This window comes from Mesoplodon bidens, assembly GCF_964165515.1.
Source record: "Mesoplodon bidens genome assembly, chromosome: 8".
NCBI classification, from domain to species: domain Eukaryota; kingdom Metazoa; phylum Chordata; class Mammalia; order Artiodactyla; family Ziphiidae; genus Mesoplodon; species Mesoplodon bidens.
The window spans coordinates 19730389-19751653 of record NC_138165.1 but is presented as its reverse complement, the minus strand read 5'-3'; the positions used below and the strand labels follow the sequence as shown (position 1 = coordinate 19751653).

Sequence of the window (21265 nt, the reverse complement as noted above, 5' to 3'; positions counted from 1 at the left end):
GAATCACTGTTTCTAGGGAGGGGGAAAATAGAGAAACATTAACAATATCATGTGGTTTTGGACATGTGGTTTTGAGTGCTACATTCAATGCACTAAGCTGCAGAGTTAGGAAAAACCATTCTTCACAGAAAAAGGTAACTTAATGTAAGAGGAAAGATTAATAACGAGTTTGCTGGATAGAACAAGAGAAGGAATTCCCAGCTCTGGAAACAGAGGTAAGGACGCATGAATGAGCCGGACTTGCTTAACCAGCTGGGCAGTGTTGGTGCAGTGCAGCTGCGGTGTGGCTTGCTGGGGAGGGAGTACGTGAGCCTGGCAAAGTAGCTAAGGACCAATAAGTAAGTATGCGAAGCTAAGAGAAGCGGATGGATCCGCCCAGAGCATGCAGAATCCAGGACAGACCTTTAGCGAACACCAGAGAGGCAGGCTGAAGAAGAGAGGTTGGGGGGAGCAAGGCAGAATGAGAAGAAAGTGAGGCGCTCAGGAGCAAGTGGTCAATGGTGTAAGTGAGACCACGAGGTCACGAGGCATGAGGACTGAGGAAGACTGCGGGACTTGGCAGATGGTCACTGAAAAAAATCTGAAAGGATTTCAGGACTGTGAATGGAGTAGAAGCCAATGTGCGTGGCAATGGGCAATCTGAACACACAGGAAGTAAGGAAGCTGGGACAGGGACTCCAGAATAGTCCTGGAACAAAGCCCTAGTTCAGTGTAATAATTTCAAGTTACAGGACTGATACTCACTGGCGTATGTTCACAATCATCCACTGATAATAAAAAAAATTATCATTCTTTGGCTCAGTATTAGGGTAAAAATGAAAATAAAACTACAAATACTCATTACTGGGAAACTCCAGTGAGCATGCAAAAAAAATTTTGTATGTTCTTACTAAACTAAAAGAGGCGTTAATTCTGCATTTTCTGTACTTGAACTAAACGATCGTTAAAAGTTTCACATTGTCCTGTGCCACACAGAGCATCAAAGTCAGAGCAGTATAACGGACAAAGAATGTCCTAAGGACTTAACTTGTATTTTTACAATTAAGGACGAACTTACGGCTGCTAAAGTAGGGGAAAACCTCCGAAGGCAGTAAGAATAAAGAGTGCTTAATAATAAACTTACTCATCCTTTAATCTTCCATTAAGTTTAGGAAGACCCATGTATTCACACAGCTCTTGGAAAAATATTTTCACAAAAATTCTACTGGATGACGTAGTGGTTTCTTCACTCAGCTTTATGCATTCAAGAACCTGAAAATTAAAATTAGAAAACGATAATTTTATCTTGGTGTTCAAAAGATGAGACAAAGTGACCAATATCTGTTAACTTTTAGTATCCCTTGAAATTAACGATTTGTTCTCATCTGCAGTTAGAATTATCTCTGAATATCTTCCCTTATGCTGATACGCATTATTACTTGGGAAAGTTTAAGACTGCTTCTCTATACAAATTTCCAAAATGTTAAGATGCTACAGAAATAGAGTACATTCTCTTTCCTGAGTAATGTGCTTTTTATAGCAGGGAGGAATATTGTCTTGAGCATATAATGCTAAGATTACTAGCTCCTAAAACTCACTCATCAAAACATGGGTGTATGAGGGTTTGGGGCAAAATGCCACTTAAAGCATAAAGCTACAGTTTTGTCCAGCACTAGAGTATACAAGACGAGTAAAGACGAAGAGTAATGGCTTGTTCTGAATAGTTAAGATTGGGCTTACTGAAGCTCACAGAGAGAAATTTTAGGGTAAATAAAAATAAAAGCAACCTCCAGTTTTTTATGGATGTGTTCCAGGAGCTCACTTATTTTAACTGTTTAAAACTTTGATTTCATTTTCCCAGAAAAGGGAGTAAAAACAAAGTAAAAGTTGTGATTAGCCTGCTGGGTTAGCTTATAAATGTCTATTAAAGTAGCTGGACACATTTAGTACTTAAAAGTATTACAAAAATCTATCCAACATTTATAAGCTCAATGATGCTGCTTCATTCTACCATTGGGTTGTGGTATTCTACAATAGGATCCTCTTTTTTCTTCCTTCTTGGATATAATTTCTTTCCAATTTTTCAGTTCCTTCAGCCTAACCTACCACTTTGTATTTTGCATTATTACCTTGGGCATCTTACCTCTTCTGTTATATGGTACTAAGCTTCTTGAAAGCAGGGACCATATACAATTCATTTTGGATGCCCAGTGTCTCTTTCTGGGCACAGACTTGGTGACTAAACAAATGGCTGTTGAATGAATAGTAATTGTACAATTAAATGCCAGCTTAATGAATGCAGTTCAAATTCCAACCCAGTGTACATTTCCTCATCGAGAGTATCTTTCCTTGTTCTAACTATGACTACAGAACCTCCTCCCTATCACTTACCCAACTTCAATGCCTGCTAAGAAAAATACATCTTGCCAGAACAGTCATTTCTCTCATGTCCTTACCAGAGGAACTACTGACAGTTACCCCGTCAGGAAACAGGCAGTAACTCAGAGGCTCATGTGCCACCAAACTATTGGTGTACGTGAATATGAGTGTGCACACATGTGTGTACACAGAGAAGATGAAAATCTGTATTTTCTCTGAAAACACTCCTAGCCATCACTATCAGAAAGCACTGTAATGTTTGGACTGTTAATATCATCCAGGATGGTATTTCTTACACTCACACATCATTTACGTAGCTTTTCTTTTTTTTAAATAATTAATCAATCAATTGATTTATTTTGGGCTGCATTGGGTCTTCGTTCTTATGTGCGGGCTTTCTCTAGTTGTGGCGAGCAGGGGCTACTCTTCGTTGTGGTGCACGGGCTTCTCGTTGCGGTGGCTTCTCTTGCTGCGGAGCATGGGCTCTAGGCGTGTGGGCTTCAGCAGTTGTGGCATGAGGGCTCAGTAGCTGTGGAGCACAGGCTTGATTGCTGAGCAGCATGTGGGACCTTCCTGGACCAGGGATCGAACCTGTGTCCCCTGCATTGGCAGGCGGATTCTTAACCGCTGCAGCACCAGGGGAGTCCCTACTTAGTTTTTTGATCCCTTGTTATATGAACACAACCTCAAAGATTGCCATTATAGTAAAAGTTTGCTCCACATTTCATTTTTTTTTTTTTTTTTTGCGGTACGCGGGCCTCTCACTGTTGTGGCCTCTCCCGTTGTGGAGCACAGGCTCTGGACGCGCAGGCCCAGCGGCCATGGCTCACGGGCCCAGCTGCTCCGCAGCATGTGGGATCTTCCCGGACCGGGGCACGAACCCGTGTCCCCTGCATCGGCAGGTGGACTCTCAACCACTGTGCCACCAGGGAAGCCCTCCACATTTCATTTTAAAGTACATTTCCTACATAGGAAAAGTATGGCTATGCTATACTTAATATCTATTTCATAATAACAGGGGATTAGGAAAGAAGTACAAATATTGACCCATCTACTTACGCTCCATGGAAGTGAATCGGTGTATAAGAGGTGAGCAAACATCTTAGCAACATTTCTCAATTTGTTTGTTTCCAAGCGATGGATGGTATCATATTGTTCTTTGAATATACTTTCAAAGGATTCCATGTATTCTTTTTTTAGCATGCAAAATCGCTAATAAATTAAAAATAAAAATGTCAATACCATTATGAGCATATTAAATACTAATTTTATTCAATCAAAAGTTAATAAATATTTGTATATCATATCACTCAATCTTCTTGTGCTGTATAATGGGATGCTCAAAAAAGAAGTTAATATATATCACCCCTATCTACCTGGGATTTATATGCTAAAACAAAGTTATACATGTGGCTGACCACAGACATACACGTTTGTATAAGATAAATATACTTCTCTATGGGTTGAGTTTGGACTCAAAACATTATTTTAGATCATGCTTTATTTGTGCTGCCTGAGCATGTACTTGACTTCAGAAACTGCTGTGAAATTTTGAAAAGACAGCATTTAACTGTCCTCTTTGGGAAATTTTACAAAGCATGTGGAATTTCTCAAAGTTCTCGAAGAGTAACATGTAACGTTAAGGCACTATTAAAATGAAGTGGGAAAGGAGGAAACTGCAGAGAGTGGGAAACCTGTGGAAGGGAAGAACAATTTGCTTTCAGCAAAGATGTGTTATTATATTAGACCAGGCAACAAAGCAGACACATTAATTCACAATACTCATGTTAAGAATTACCCTTGTGATTTCATCAAAATCCAACAAGAAAAATGAGGTTGGAACTCACCCCAGCTAATAAGCCAAAAAATTTCTCGTATGTCCTTTGTTGGGCACAGCAGTCAAGTATCATGTTGCAGAGTTCTTTCTATTTGGAGAACAATTACATTAATGATTCAAAACACAGTGAATCCATGCTATATGATAATTTATCAATATGATAGAGACAGCCTGAATTTTTAAATAAGGTTTTAAAAACACAAAACTCTGTGAACTTTAGTTGTGAAGACAAAACAAAAAATTCAATCTATTCAGGCCTATAGTTTTTTAAAGTCTTCTGTTTGCCTGACAGAAATTCCATAGTCATTTATGCTAATTAGATTGATTATAAAATTCTAAATTCATATAAGTATGAACCACTTCATGAAAACCTAGTATAGGAAACAGATACATCAAAAAGAGACTGAATATACTGTATTCTAAAAAGATTCTACACAGAAGTCTTTTAAATATAGATCACCAATATGACATATAACAATTCAGTTATACGTCTTCCAAAAATTTAAACCCAATTATCAAGGAATATATTTTGTTAGTACGGAAAAGGCAGAACATGGTGAGTCTTTACAGAAGCATACATGGGCACAGCTTCAATATTAATGTAAATGACCCTCTGGCTGATAAAGAAGAAAATATATTTAAAAGAGCAACAACAAAAAAAGACCTTTGTGGCTAAGTTTTTTAGCCTCAAAATAAATGTTATACATATAGATCTGTCAATAGATGAATCTCTATAAATAGATGGAATCATTTCATAACTGCTATAGTAACACACTGTCCAATCAGTTATTTATGGGCCTTGAAACTCCTTTGTGAAAATTCTGTTGAACTAAGAAATGCAAGAATAAATCCAGGATCAGGAAATACCATCATCACAAATGACTTATAACAAATAAATATTATTTACTAATTCATGAAATAACCTTAATGAAATATGTGTTGATTATAGAAATTTCATAAATGACGAAACTCAGGAAATATGGACAAATCAATGGAGACAAAATGAAAAAAGGCATAACCCTACCCCTAACCCTGAGCACTGCTATAGAATTAACTAAATATATTTCTCAACATTTCTTATCAGAAATTTTAAAATTAGTTTTTTTAAATACAGTAACTGCAATGTATTTGCTTTCTATAAACAGAAAGCAAGCCTATAAAATATAATGTATACATTTCAGTTCATTTTTACTTTTATTTAATTTTACCTTTATATCTTCAATTAAGAATTTTGACACTTTTGTCACTTGATAACATTTTGTAACATTTTGTCACTTGATATAATAATTACTAAGATACAACCTAAGCAACTATTGTAAATAATTTAAAAAATGAGGTCAATATGCATTTACTGCAAGTATCTATGTGCAAGAGGAAGCAAGGGGACCCTGAAGCAGCACAGAACAGACACTCTAGAACTGTGCTGTCCAGTATGGTAGGCCCTAGCAACACATAGCTATTTAAATTTAAATTGCTTAACATTACATAAAATTCAAATTTTAGTTTCTCAGTCACACTTTAAGTACTCAAAAGTGACATGTGACGAGTATAGTGGCCACTGTATTAAACAGTGCAGAATATGAATATTTTCATCACTGCAAGAAGTTCTATTGGACAGTGCTGTTCTAGAAGCTGATAATTCACTTACAAAACTATCTACTCAAAGGCCTCCCTTCACAATATAAGATTATTTTTAGATGTAATTATATAACTAGATTATTATTTTTTAAAGATTAGTCACGAGTTGCCTCAATTAAAATGTTTATAAATGTCTAAGTTCTGAAGAGATGTACTTTGTCAAAATTTAATATAGTACTAAAAACTTAAATGAGGCTTTTCTGAGTTCTGTCATATAATGTTAATTTGATATATTAAAATGCATTTTCAACTTCTTCTACCAACACTGTATTTTACAATAACATAACAGGTAATCAGGTTTTAAACAATATAACATGGTAATACGCTGACAGCATTGCTAATAAAGTCAACACTACCTGAAAAACAAATTACTTTCTTCCCTAGACTAAGTGCAATTACAAGAGTTATTCCCTGTGGCATAAAATAATTAAATATTTTAACATTTTAATTAAATATCATAGTGATTTTAGGAGTCTTTTGAGTGCATGAAAATAGATGCACTAAGACACTCTTCCAAATGTTATCAAAATATGTTGAAGTTAAGTTCTAGAACAACTATCCTCTGGATTAATATTAATAAAATTTATAATGACTTAATTGTATTCCTCAAATAATGTGACAAGATCATATTACAACTTCAGTTTCAATTATAATTTTAAAGGTTAATTCACTAATTTATTCCCTTCCAATGACAACACATCAAGTGAACCATAATACAAATAGGTACACTATTATTAATATACCAATAAATAAACTTTAAGAGGGAAAAATAATTTTTTAAATTTGAAAAGTATAATCTCTTCTCAAAATTCCATACCATGGCATTTCAAGAACTAATCTATATTCTTGAACAAAGGCTGGGTAACTTTTTCGGTAAAAAGCCAGACAGTACATATTTTAGGCTTCAGTGGCCATACAGTCTCTGTTGCAACTAGTCAATTCTGCTGCTATAGGGCAAAAGCAGCCACACACAATACATCAACCAATGGGCACAGCTGCACTCTAATAAAACTTTATTTACAAAAATGGGCAGTGAGCCTGGGCCACAGTGTGCCCATCCCTGTAACAGAACATATTTAAAGCCTTAAGACAAAGGACTTCCACTTAACATTAACTTAGCTCCGACAGTCAAGAAGATCTTTTAGAAGAACTAGAAACCAAAGAGCTGATACATTCACTCTGCACCTGTCTACTACATGTAAAGGAAGGTGTGAAAAAACAAAACCCTGAAAGCCTTGGCTCAGGTTCCAAGGATCTAAAATCCAGATGGACAGGGAATAATATACATAAGAATACAACTAGAAAAAAACACCCATCTAGTCTTTATTATCCTTGGTATTAGGGTTCCATGATACTTTGAATAGTGAAGTATACTGAGTTATAAGACTAACTAGTTATAAGACTAATGGGCTAAGAGGGGGCTAAAACGTACTTTATGGCCAGCTGAATCCCTGACACCTTGCAGAGTGCCTGACATACAGTATATGCTGAATACATTTTGTTAAATGAATTAATGCATGAAAAAAATGGTACAGATTCTTCTGTATGCAATTAAAGTAATGTAACAACATGTATGGTGATCTTCACAACTTCTACAACATAAAGTAGATGGACCAGGTAATTCATTAGAGAACAAACTTCTTATTGTATTTAAGTCACCATTTGATTTATAGGCAACCACTCACAAATTTGTGTAAAGTGTGGTGGTTCAGAGAGACTTCCTCCTTTTCCCAAAGCCAAATCAAACAGCCAATTTAAGTCACTGGAATGAGTAGCACATATGAAGCACCTCGGAACTCCTAAGTTTTGAGTTACTTTAAAATTTTAGAAAACCTACATTTAAAAAAATGAGTATTCAGTACTGAGTTACTGTTTCAATTCATGAAACCTATTAACTGTCTTAACCATTTTTATAACCAGTATATATTTCCTAATAGAAAAAAAAAAGTATTAACTTACTGTTTGACCCTCAGGAAACTCCATTTTCAGCAATTTGTGAGCACACTCTTCAAAATCTAAACTGTAGAGATAAAATGGTCACAGTAGTTAGGTTAAAAACCTGCAGCATATTTAAACTGTAGCACTCTTTCATATATAAAAATCTTACCTTAATAATTGTTTTAAATATTTTTTACTATAATTTCATATTACTGTATTGTATATATAAAAAAGACATAGTTCTTAACTCTGCAAAGAATGAAGTACTGATACATACTACAGTATAAAATGGATGGACTTTGACTTATGCTAAGTGAAAGAAGTCAGACATAAAGACCACGTACAGTATAATTCCATTTATATACTATGTCCAGAATGTGCAAATCCATAGACACAGAAAGCAAGCAAATTTTTATTACACTGCTAAATATTTCCACTTCTCCTGATCCAAGTCAGGAAGAGGTAAAAGATGTTCCAGGAGCCCAGCATGACATCCAGTGCTTAATCACCACCTTTACAAGTTATCTTGATTCATACCCAAACACAGGGCTTCTATTGTACATTATATAAAAACTAAGTATAAAAATAGTACATAACCAAAATCACTTACAAAGAAAAAAATTTGTTTTTATACAACACATATAAATTACATGAAAAATATCTTCAATATGCTTCACTTAAGAGAATTATCAAACTCAGTGTGAACTTGATTCAGGAATAATGCTAATATCTTTTGATAACAGCAGTATAAAATAATCACCCACTGAAATATAATGATTATGAATTTAGTTTTATAGTTCATCTCTATTCCTCAGCTTCTGTTACTTATTGGGTTTCATAAACACAAAAGGGGTAATAATTCAAGATGGTAGAATAGAATTTCAAAAAAACTAAAAAGAAAAAAATCTATCAAGAAAGAGCTTTCATAACAGGTAATATTAAATAATATCTAGCTCTAAGATTAAAATAGTTGACTGTAGTTGATAAACTTTAATAATATAGCAATAACAAAAAGTATTTTAAAAGATGTGACATTTTCTAGTTTTTATTTTTTTAAAAACAGAATTAGTACTCAGGAAGAAAATCCTGTAATTTCTGAAAAACAAGTCAAGTAGGTCATGGAAAACTTTTACAACTTTCCTTTTATCTAGTAAGTGAAGAATAAGGGAGAAGGTATGACAGTCTATTACCCTTGTTCCTGTTTTACTTTAAAAGTATTTGGTGACTCCTTACCATGACTGTTTTGAAGTTGCACTAAATGTAAATATTAAATGAATTAAATTTACTTGATATTTTAAACCAAATGAATTCCAGGTTTAAGACAAATTAATAGTGATGGAGGGAAGGGGAAAGAAAAAAGACTTTACATGATGCCAGTTGTCAAGCTGTGCTTACAAATGGTTTGTTGATGTCTCCAATCTAAGAAACTTCAAATTGTTGAGGACATTAAAGTCCCACCTCCCTCTGATGCTACAGCTTCAACATCACTTAAAAGCAAGAACAACCAGGAAAGTCTAATTTTTAATAGCAAAGCTAGTTGTGTTGTTTTATGTTTCCATAAATAAAAGAAGACTGTTTAAGGAGCCAGAACATTAAGAAGAAGATCAGAGTACTGTTGAGGTCAGTCAACAAGTCTAAGAGGAAAGAAAGTAAAAAAATAAAATCCCCAGATAGTTCAGTTGCTAGAACTTGGTTTTGTTCAGAAGATTTCCAAAAGTGAACAGTTTCTATAAATAATCCAACGTCCTCTCAAGATAACCACTGGTGTTATGGTAATGCATTATTTCTAGAATCTGCCTACCTATTTGTATACTTAAGATAATGCTACCATCATGGTATTATATAGTCTATATTACTAGTTTTTATCCCCACCTAACAATAAATCAGACCACTTGCCCACATCAGTACCAATGCTCCATTAACCTAATTTTCAATGGTGGCATAAATTGAACATTTTGATTATTCATACTGGGCAATAAGATTCTCTTTCTCTCCCCCTCTCTTTTTGCTTTGAACAATTCTGTGTATAATTCTCTGTCAATATGTATTTCTTTAAGAAACATAATGAAAAAGAAGGGTCAAATGGCAATCAAACTAAGCCATTGATTCATGCTATCAAAAGGCTTTCCATAAAGAATGCACCAATTTAAATTCCCACCAGTAACTTTTCTGTGTATCTAACTGAACTCATCATTACTACTGAGTACTGTTGCTTTAAAAAGATAAAGTAAATCACTTTAGCTGTTTTAATGACCAACATTACTTATTCATCTAGAATAATATTTTTTTGGTAACTTTTTTACATTTTATAATCCCATTACCTGAGTCTCCCAACCAAGTCCTTTAAACACCTTTTTATCAAAGTTGTGTTTACTTCCTAAAATTATTTTTACTAGGCATTTAGGGGCTGAGACTCTTAACAAATAACACATAAGACAGTACTTACTGTACTGTTACTAGAATTGGTGCCGCTACATAATAGTGGCTGTCACTTGTCTAATGTTTTAGCTTTTCAAATCTTTTTGTGTGATTCAGAGGTTATCAAGGTTAGATCGCTTAAAAAACAAAGTTTCTTTTAAATAGTAATTCAAAAAACTCCACTGTGACTCTTCAAAGTTAGTGTTAATAGCAATATTAAAGCAGTGAATCTGCTCTTTACAACTGATTACTATTGATTTTCTTAAAAAAAGGACAAATAAAAGGTCAAACTCTAAGAACAGCTACTTAAAACAAAAATTTCTCACTTTTAAGTTTGTATAAAAAAAATTTAATAGTTTTTCCTTTCATGTGAAAGGCAAAGAAACATGTAAGGGTAAACCAAAAAAATTTCTTAGCAATGTTTTGCTGTTTAACATTTCTCTTTTTGAAGATGAATCTAAGCCAAAAAGTTTTCAGACAGACTGAAAACAAGACAACTCCTACTTATGAATCATTTTTGCTATTACATCATACTAAATGGAAATATTCAAAACCTAGTAACAAAACAAAACAGAGAAAATATTCCCTCTCCACTGTAAAATATACACGGTGCCCACTAAATCAATAGGCTGATTACCATTCGAAACAACAGATGTACTAAGCATTTAATATTTTCATTTATTTCTCTTTAAAACCAAAGTCACTGCCTTCAAAGGGAATAGGTTGTTTTCATGACATCATAGTAGTTCTTGCTTAACATTACTTCAAAGGGTCCTTAAAACCTTCCTAATTCCTACTTCTGTTCATATTCATTTCCATTTGCACAACAAATCAGTGTCCAAACATCATCATAACAGTGTTTCTCTGCTTAGAGCCAGAGTTAGAAACCAAATTAAAAAAAAATAAAACATTAAACTTCCACTACACAATTAAATACTGTGCTAACTCTGTAATGTAGAATTGTTTTCAGGTTATTAGTGATATTTAAATATAAGAAATGACATAGCTTTAAAAAGAAAAACATTTAATTACATAACAGATAAGTAAAGACAATTTGCTCTTGAAGTGAAGAACCAACAGTAGGAATCTATTAACTGGGGCTTGGGATGGGGGTAGAGGCAAGTAGTTTGAGAATCCCTGCAACAGTATCTAGTTTTCTGTTATCAGATTCTAAAAATCCCATCTGCTTGCCCATCTCCTGTCAAAAATAAGGATCAACTGATCTACAGTACCTTACCTTGACTGAATAGCAAGATAAATTGTACGACGAAATGAGACTAGATTAATTTCTGTTTTGTCATGAATAGTCACCGTTTGTCCTGAAATTAAACATAACAAAATTATAAAACTACACAAATAAATGTGAACTGGAAATGTATCCTTGTATAATATTTTCATAATTTAGAATCTATGAGTTTAATAATAATAACACTCTCTTCTACAGTATAAGTTAGTATTTACAGAATTCAAAGTAACTATTTCTAGTCTTTTGCCATATCTTAGAGTATTTTAATAAGTTTATTCAGCTCAAAGAAGTCCAGAACCAAGCCAGGAAAACTATTTTTGTTTCTGTGTCACCTGCTCATTTAGACATTATAAAAGGCTGCACTCATGCTGTTGTTTGTTAAAATATTATTTCAATATTTATAAACCGTTACCTTGATAATTTGAAAGAACTGTAACTTATGGGTAGAAATTCAGCTTCAGAGAACACTGGATCATCATGACAGGTTTAATGGGTCCAATAGAAATATGAATATTTGTTAAAATTTTCTCTTACCTAATGCATGAAAACTTTCCTTATAAACATTTAATAGTTTTTATTTGAATAGTATTTTCACATTAAAACAAAGAAATGCTAAAGTTAAATGTAGTACATGGTTAGGAGATGTTTTAAATGAGGAAGACATTGGAAAAAATCAAACTCATTTTTATAAACTATGTTGTAGAAGAGCTACTATACTCTAAGACAGAACATTACGCCCTAAAAGGGAAAGATATACTTTTAATATTTTCAAATATGTAACGTAAGTAAATACTGACCAGTGTATGTTCTTATGTTTTAACTGAGACTTAACCAAAGTTCTGAGCTTATTTTCCTGTGAAATAATATAATCAAAGCTGAAGAGGAAGAACATCATGCCTGCTTCTGTTCAAATATAGCTTTGGGCCTCTCCACTCTATTTTTCCAACATAAAGAGCAAATATCTAGTCACTCTCATCTGTTACGTTCATGCCAGGGTAACATAAATCACATGCCCTCAACATGAATGTACCCTTTTCAGAGTTTATAATCAAAGTCATAAAATGTCAAGTTAAAATTATGTTGATATTAAAAAATGAATTTCCTTGTTTAATACTTTCCGAGCAGGGTCTTCCAACCTTGCCAATACTTATACTTTGCTGTGAGGGGCAGTCTTATAACTCACAGGATATTTCACAGCATCTCCAGCCTTCACCCATTAGATGCCAGCAGCATCGCTTGCAACCCTCCACAGATTAAGAGCCACTGTCTTAGAGGATTACGGTAGATTACCTTGGGAGTATTTCACAGTTTTATTTGAATAAGCTATACTTTTACCTTCTTCATCTTCTTCTCCCTCTTCCTCCTCTTCTTCCTCCTCCTCTTCACTACTCCCAGCATCTTGGTCTGTGTTTGAGTCACTATCTCCTTCATCAAGAATTTCTAAAAGAACAAAGTAGGTTTAGGAAAATATGAATGAGCGAGGGATATAAATGCATCTCATTCCAAGAAGATAATTCTCAGTTCACTGCAACCCATAGTGGTGTAACAGTTTATCAACCAGCAGAGATGATCACACAGGCCTAATGTTATTATCTGAGTATTCAGAGAGCACTGTAACTAATTTGACTAGAGAAAGCCATATGTGTAATTCTTCTGCCAGATAGAAAGTGGCCATGAAACAAGCAAGGGATGAGAAGAACAAAGAAAAAGCAGATGAAGGTTTTCCAAAAGAGCAAGAGCACTGGAACAATAAATTAGGAAGAGAAGTTAGCATACTGGAGTCAAAATATTATTAGTTCATCATCAGAAAGAAGATAATTTATCATAAGAAGCTAAGGCTAGCTATAGAAAACAAGAATTTAGGCTAAGAATGTTTTTTGAAAGACAAAGAAGGGAAAGGAAAAAATTGTGTAATTTAGCATTCATTTTACATAAATAGTGGTGAGATTTTTATTAAAATGTATACTTATTAAATAGAACATTACCATCAATCCATAGACTTTCCATATGTACAACAGAAACGGAAGTTTAAAGGCCTTTAAGAAAAACTGGTAAGATGAGCACTTCATTGGAATATCATTTCTTAAAATACATGTCACATTAAGAACTGGGCGAAAACAGTGATGTAAATAAGAGACTACATAAGGCCAGTCCTCATGTTAATAGTAATAAATGACAAAAACTAGAATCGTATTTTGCCCAATGGTATGTGCTCTATCTGTCTGACAAAGATTTTACAAACCTAGACAATTCACTTTTGCATTTTTATTATAATCAGACAGAACTTAATATAGTTTTGGGGTCAACTAAGTTTTAGGAAAATTCTAATTTCCTTATATTTAACCAAGTAGTATACATCAGGAGCCACATGTAATACTTAATGTTAGCAGAGAACTTCCTACTGTGAGAAACAAATCATTTTACAAAAATGGAGAGTTGTCATTCAGCCCTTAGCTGGCACACAAGTCTCCTTGAGAATATTTCTAACAAATTGTGACTTCAAGAAATGATCTTAAGTGTCTAGTTTATTATGACATAATGTGGCTTAGAGAGACCTTTAAAAGAGGAAACTGTTTAGTATTCAATAGTAAGAAGACAGGCACTCCTGCTGTTTTCCCAAATGCTGTAATACCTAAAACACAAGTACACCTGGGTCACTCTAAGGTGCTAATTACTAAAGCTGTGCCCACTTCCTGCTGCAGCCATTTTTTAATGCCAACTCTAGAACATTTTCTGAAAGAATTAAGGTCAAATGGATTGTCTAGTCATTTACATCATCCTCTCCTTATCTCTTCACTTTAAGATCTACTTACTGAAATCACTTAGGCCATGACAACTGGATTTTATTAACTGAATAAAGCAGTGGTTTCCAAGCATGGTCTGTGAGTCCTGGGGGGAATCACTGAGACCTGTCAGGTAGTCTATGAGGTCAAACTATTTTCATAATAATATCAAGATATTATCTGCCTTTTCACTGTGCTGACATCTGAAATGATGATGCAAAAGCAAGAGGGGTTAAAACTTGCTGCATCCTGAGCAAAATCAAGGTATTGAACTGCACTACCAGTTATTGTACTCTTTACTGCCACACTATTGTAGTAGGGGAAAAACACACACACACGCAGTTTCATTTAAGAATGCCCTTGAAGAAAAAATATAAAATTATTAATTTTGTTCAGTCTTAGCCCTTGAGTATTGGCATTTATAATAGTCTGAGTGAGAAAATATGGAGTTTATATATAGCACTTCTGTTAAAGACAAATGTACAACGGTGGTGGCTATCTCAAGGAAAAGCACTTGTGTGACTGAGTTGCAAGATGAATTAGCCATATTTTTCATTTTTACTTGAAAGAATGGCAGACAAACTAGAGTTGTTAGGTATTTACCAGACATTTTCTCAAATATAAACAAAGTGAGACTATCATTTCAAGGAAAATGAACATAGGTATCTTCAGGTATTTGCCACCATGATCAAATTAAGAGTTTTCAAGAGGAAATTAGAATTTTGGAAAACTTGTATCCATCCCTGTGAGCTTGACAGCTTCCCAATACTTAGACTTTTCTGATAAGATAGGTGGTAATATGAATAAATGTGATTTCTTGACATTGTATTAATGTGTCAATTTAATTTTGAAAATGTTAACATGTTAATACTTGGAAGATGTGAATAATTCAGTGAATCAGTATTTTCCAAATGATCAATGCAACATGTTATGAAATCACGCGTGAGTAAAAGATCCATTCAAAGTGACAGTCCAATAGATTTTAATGTTAACAAAGTATGAAAATTCGTGGATATTGTTTCAGGTTTCACAATGCAATCAAATCATTAAGAAGCTACTAGCTATTAAATATTAATTGGAATAGTATTAAACAGAAATATACACAATTATAATTCTGAAAAGGCTATTAAAATACTCCTCCCTTTCCAACGATTTATCTGTGGTTAGGCTAAATTTCCATCATATATTTCAATCAAAACAACCTACTGTAACAGACTGAAATCAGAAACAATATGAGAATCCAACTGTTTCCTATTAGGCCAGACATTAAACTGCATAAAATATACAAAACATGCCATTCTTTTTCTTAAATTTCTTTTTGTAGTTATTTTCATAAAAACATGTAACATGCAAATATGTACTATGTTTATTATTATTTCGAAATGATCTAATATTTTTTATATTATCAGTTTTAATTTCTAATAAGTAAATGTCAATAGATACAACTCACATAAACAAAAGCTCTTTGGAGTCCTCAATAATTTTGAAGAGTGTAAAGGGATCTTGAGACCACAGAGTTTAAGAAAGGTTGTAATAAAGAAAAGTACAACTTTCTTGGCCAACTGCCAAGAGCCTAAAAAAATGGATGGGGAATTCCCAAGTTCAAAAAAAAAAATAAATAAACAAAACCATACCAGGTATAATAAGAATTCCACAAAATCATTTGCCATCTTTTAGGGAGACAGTAGAAAAAGAAGCTCATAAGAAAAGAAGAAAATGGGTTTAAGGGGTTTCTCCATGTTTGGAAGCTAAATTTATTAGAGAAAAAGGAATCTGGCTGTTGCAGTGAAACCCCCCTAGGAAAACAGCAACTAAAGAGAGAAACATATTTGCTGTACCAGATTTTTAGGATAACGTATAAAACTGGAAGCTTCTTACACCTTTACCCTTCAACATTTCACTTCTAAGCGTGACTAAAGCATAGAACGCAGCAATGACAAGAGTTCTACGTCTCTGCTCTCTCTTCCTAGGAGCTTTCAGAGCTGTAAGTATTTGTCAGGTAAAATCACAACTCAAGGGAAATAAACCCATGAAATTATTATATAATTATAATATATAAAATAATATATATAATTATGTAACAGAATATAATAGAATGATATAAGTAGCTCTGGATACTAGCTTTAGAAGAAAAATAATGACACACATGAAAAAAAACAAAAAACCCCCCTTGTACCAGTGTCTAAATACATGCTCTGTGGCAATATAAAACACTGTGTTTTATTTATCCTTACACAAACAAGTAACATTTACTCTTACATCAAACAAGTAATTTGTTCTAGGTGACTAAGCTAGTAATGGCAAAAACAAAATACAAACCAGTATCTGTACAAAATTAGTGCTTATAATAACCTAATGATGTACAAATGATAAAATAATCAATTTATCCATTTATTAAGTATATTAAATACCAATACCATATCTAGCACTGTGACTGATTTTATCAGAAAAATATCAACCTGCCCTCAACAAATAATGAAGTATAGAACTTTATAATAAAGTACAGCACTGAATTGAATATTAAATTGGGTGGCAATTTAAGTTAAATAAAGGCCATTGGTAATACATGAATATTTCTTAAGAGGAATGAAGCTTAAGAGCTGCATAATTAAATAGAAAGAGGAGAGGGAAAATTAGTTAAATAATTTAGAATGAACTAATACCATGGATAAGCACTAGAGAGAAAAATAATGCATGGGCAAACAGTGAAGAGAATGGCTTCACAGAGCAAAGATTTCAATAGGTGGCGGTCAGTGATCTATACCATTCTATCAGTACTATATAATTACATTAATTGCTTCTACTTATCCAAAGGAAATTATTTTGTAAAATTCTACATACCCTTCTTAATGGTTTTGTACTTCTCTTCATTCTCCATAAAATTAGGATCCATCTTGAAAACATCTCAAAAAAAAAATTTTAAGTTAAGTTAGTGTTTATTTTCTATATTTACATTTGTTTGTACTCCATTTCCCAACGCCCAGCCCTGACTTACTAAGAACATCTTCTGGATTATAGTCATCTTCCAGAGGGAGCATATGGGTGAACTGATCATCTTCTTCCACTAAGTCAAGTCCTTCTAGGACAACAGGGTGGTCCTTGAATCCATCCTTCCTTACAGCAAACATCACTTCAATCATATACTGAACTCTTTTGTCAATTTCAGACTCATGGAGAATGTTTCGAAGGCGTTCAAATATAGCTAAAGTTAAGCCAAAAGAAAACAAACTAAGCAATACATATTACAACACTCAAATAAAAGCTCAATATCAAACCAAGGATATATACTTACCATTGATTCCTCTTGGTGACACTTGTGTTAATTTGAGACCACATTCCTTAAGAAAACCAATAGCTACTTCAACACTATCATCTGTTGGTCTTTCCAGGAGCAAAGTGAGCATTTCTAAGCATAAAACTTCATGAGCCTTGAACAGAATGAAGACACATAGAATAGAGAAAATGCTTTTACATATATTAATCTACTACTGATGGTCATTTTAAAAATTAGTAAATCTAGCTTTTGCAGTGATAATATTGTACAGATGATGAGCAAAGATTTATAATGTACATAAAAATACTCCAAATATGGGATACAATTTTTCTTTCACTTCCATTATGCATCTGTTAAGAATCTTCTGATTTTTCCAAAAGTCTTAATTTACTACACTGAATACAATTATATGATTTATCTCCAGAAGAAATATTCTTCTTATACTCTCTATATAGGAAATATATATTAGCTATAGGAAATGTCATATTAACCTCAAAATATAAGTTAAAAAGTCATTTACTAATTTTTAATCTGAGATATTTTCATAATTACTACATGAAGAACAGTAACATGATTCTTTTTATATCCTTCTCCATGACCACAACTCTATATCCATTTCCCAATTCATTCTCTCAGCAACTCTGTTAGCAAATAGTTCTTAAGTTACATGAATACTAATTTTCTCAGAAAATATCTTGCCAGTAATTTATAGCATACAACAACAGTTTTGAACACTTCCAATTTTAATTAAATCAAACTCTACACTGGCCATGGTCAAAATTTTTTAGAATTTTATAAACAATGCCAGGTAGACAGGGAATAAAGTTCTACTGACAAGCTCTGCTGTAAAAGAAAATGGACTTAGGAAGCATGTTCAAAAGACCATATATATGCCTTTTTAAAACTAGACTCTTATTTGAGATGGAGAGAGACAAAGTCCAAATCTCAACTCAGGAAAATATCCTCTTACATTTAGCACAACATCAAAAATACATACTGCTTTTATTTTGGGAAGGCAGGCGAGGTTGAAGTCTTACCTTAGGGACAAGAAAACATTGCCCAGTACCACAGTTTGGAAGATGTAAAATATTTATCATTTTAACTGGTTTATGTCAATGCCAAAAATATCTCCAATATAAGTGTAATATACATTCAAAAATTGAAACATAATATCTGTGCTGTTATAGATTATGAAATTAGGTTTACAGACATATGAAATTAAGTTTCCATGGTCTTAAGTAGAAAATTATCACTAATAATATGACTAGGTTAAAATCTAAAAGGTTTCTTAAAGTGAATAGTGGAAAGAATTTCATATAGGAAAAAATTAAAATATTATTAAATGTTAGAGAAATAAGATTAAGTGTGACTTCAAAATTCTTCCTTATGTATAGATATAATTTAAAAAACAACAGTATATATCTGAAGGAAAACTGTGAGTATGAACAAAAGCAATTTTACTATTTTCACGTTTAAAATGAAGCTAAATCAAAACTCTCAAACAGTGGAAGAATACAAAATAAACACAAAAACTAAATAATAAAATGATAAATCTCTGCATTTAAAACAGATTAAAATGATTTAATCTATAATATTTTAAAAACTGATTCTAAGAATATATGAATATATGCATATACTATGTAGTTATATATATGAATATACACATATACTATGCAGTTGTGGGGAATAGCATTCTTTTTAAAGAATATCAGCTATTAGGTTTTCATGAACACTTAGGTACAGGGAAAAGAAGAAATAGCAACTTTTAAAATAAACACACATTACACGGGCTTCCCTGGTGGCACAGTGGACAAGAATCTGCCTGCCAATGCAGGGGACACAGGTTCAATTCCTGGTCCGGGAAGATCCCACATGTCACGGAGCCACTAAGCCCGTGCGCCACAACTACTGAGCCTGCACTCTAGAGCCCGCAAGCCACAACTACTGAAGCCCGCACACCTAGAGCCCGTGCTCCGCAACAAGAAAAGACACTGCAGTGAGAAGCCCACGCACCGCAACGAAGAGTAGCCCACACTTGCTGCAACTAGAGAAAGCCTGCATGCAACAAAGACCCAATGCAGCCAAAAATAAATAAGTAAATAAGTAAAACAAACAAACAAACAAAAAACCAAAAAACATCACATTACACTCTTTGACGAAAAAATGTGTAGTAAAGTAACCATGTACAGCATTAAGAGTTAGATAAATTTGATAAAACAGTTGTTCTGGGTTCCTCTTTATATTAAAAAATGCACTTATTATAGTTCTAAAATTAAAATATTCAAAATATTTTTTCAAAGGACTATAAATCAAAACAAAGATGTCACTGAAGTGGCATCAAGCTTGTGATCTAATGCCACTGAATGGAACCAAATTCTGAAACTAATTACTTACCACATTTTGGTTAATAAGATGTGCCACAAATTTTGAAGCTGTCAGACAAAGTGGCTGAAAAGAGAAAGTAGGGACAAAGTTAATCTATAAATTAAAACCAATTTTCATTTATCTACAGAGTCTACAGTTCACTTACATACTCTCCTTAAAATATGTAACACGCAAGGTAATTTTAACTTGTAAGAAAATTATAAAATAAAAACTAATACATATAAAAAAATACCATTTCTGGATCAACAGTTATAATTCAACAGTTAACAGCCATCATTTTTGCTGCTCATTATCAGAGGCCAGGAATATTTACTAGAAAAAAGTTCTCATGAAACATGCAATTTTAAAAAGAATTCCTACATAGAAATCAACATTGCTCACTACAGTTGATACTGGTTTATTAGTCTGCCATGTGTAGCAGTCTACTTACAAGTCCATTATATATACCTTATCATTTCTCCGATAGCCTTTTCGAAAATTAAGAATTAACCTTTTGAGGATTAATTCTCCAATTTGTGGAAATTTTGAGTTGATAATTGCCACTAATGCTGCATAAACATGGGTGAAGATTGGAGAAGCACTCTGTGCTTGCAAAACAGATCTGGATAGCAGGCCTCTGATTAAAAGAGAAAAGAAAGGGAGTCAATAATAATCACCAGTTTAATTAGAAGGAAAAAAAACTCAGTTAAAATCCAGCTATACTACTCCTCTGTAAATCATCATAAAAGCTAAGTCAGGACTAAATTTTCACCGCTCTTATCTAGGGGAAGAGTTCGTCTTACTAATAAATAAAAACTGGTTTTGAGGAAACAATTTTCAATTTGTACATACATAAAATAGGCAGATTTAATACAATATTTTTTTCAAAAACTTTTCTAAGTATAATTTATCTTTTCCAGCTCCTGTTCATTACACCTAATCATGAATTTGAGTTTTTAACTTCTTGTATTAACTTGCTTAAGTTTATCAAAAAAATGAAGGGAGAAAAAACCTACTTCAAAAGTACTGAACTTAAAGTAAAATTTCCACTATGGGCCCATCATTCATATAAATTAATTCTGGGATTAAAGACAAATCCGGGCGGTTTCCATCTTTAAAGATAGGTGTAAGTCTATTGTTCTTGAAAATAAAAGTGGAAATATGGAATTCTCCTAAGAGGGATAAAGACATAATCAAAGCACTGCAAAAATAACGCTAAAACAAGGACAGGAAAATAAAAGGTTCTACCTTCTAACTCATTTTGAAATGGGCATGTTTCTACATATATTTGATAAGAGGAGAGATACAAAGTGGGCTAAATGAAGAGTTATTTTTAGAAATGTAATGACAAATAATTAATTATTGGATTGTCAAAAGGCACAAAAACAATGTCTTTATAGTTATCAGGA

General features: G+C 33.2%; 1 protein-coding gene across 1 annotated transcript in view; it reads right to left on the bottom strand.

Annotated features, from left to right (window-relative positions):
- CWC22 (CWC22 spliceosome associated protein homolog) overlaps positions 1–21265 on the bottom strand; it is a 64700-nt gene that overhangs the window by 7980 nt on the left and 35455 nt on the right. Inside the window, exons 7-17 of the mRNA XM_081241572.1 lie at positions 20325–20493; positions 19887–19940; positions 17511–17646; positions 17214–17420; positions 17060–17122; positions 12771–12875; positions 11427–11508; positions 7793–7853; positions 4206–4283; positions 3418–3570; positions 1124–1251 (exon numbers count right to left, since the gene is read on the bottom strand). Of these exons, the coding sequence (XP_081097698.1) occupies positions 1124–1251; positions 3418–3570; positions 4206–4283; positions 7793–7853; positions 11427–11508; positions 12771–12875; positions 17060–17122; positions 17214–17420; positions 17511–17646; positions 19887–19940; positions 20325–20493 (1236 nt within the window). The remainder of the gene's footprint in view (positions 1–1123; positions 1252–3417; positions 3571–4205; positions 4284–7792; positions 7854–11426; positions 11509–12770; positions 12876–17059; positions 17123–17213; positions 17421–17510; positions 17647–19886; positions 19941–20324; positions 20494–21265) is intronic.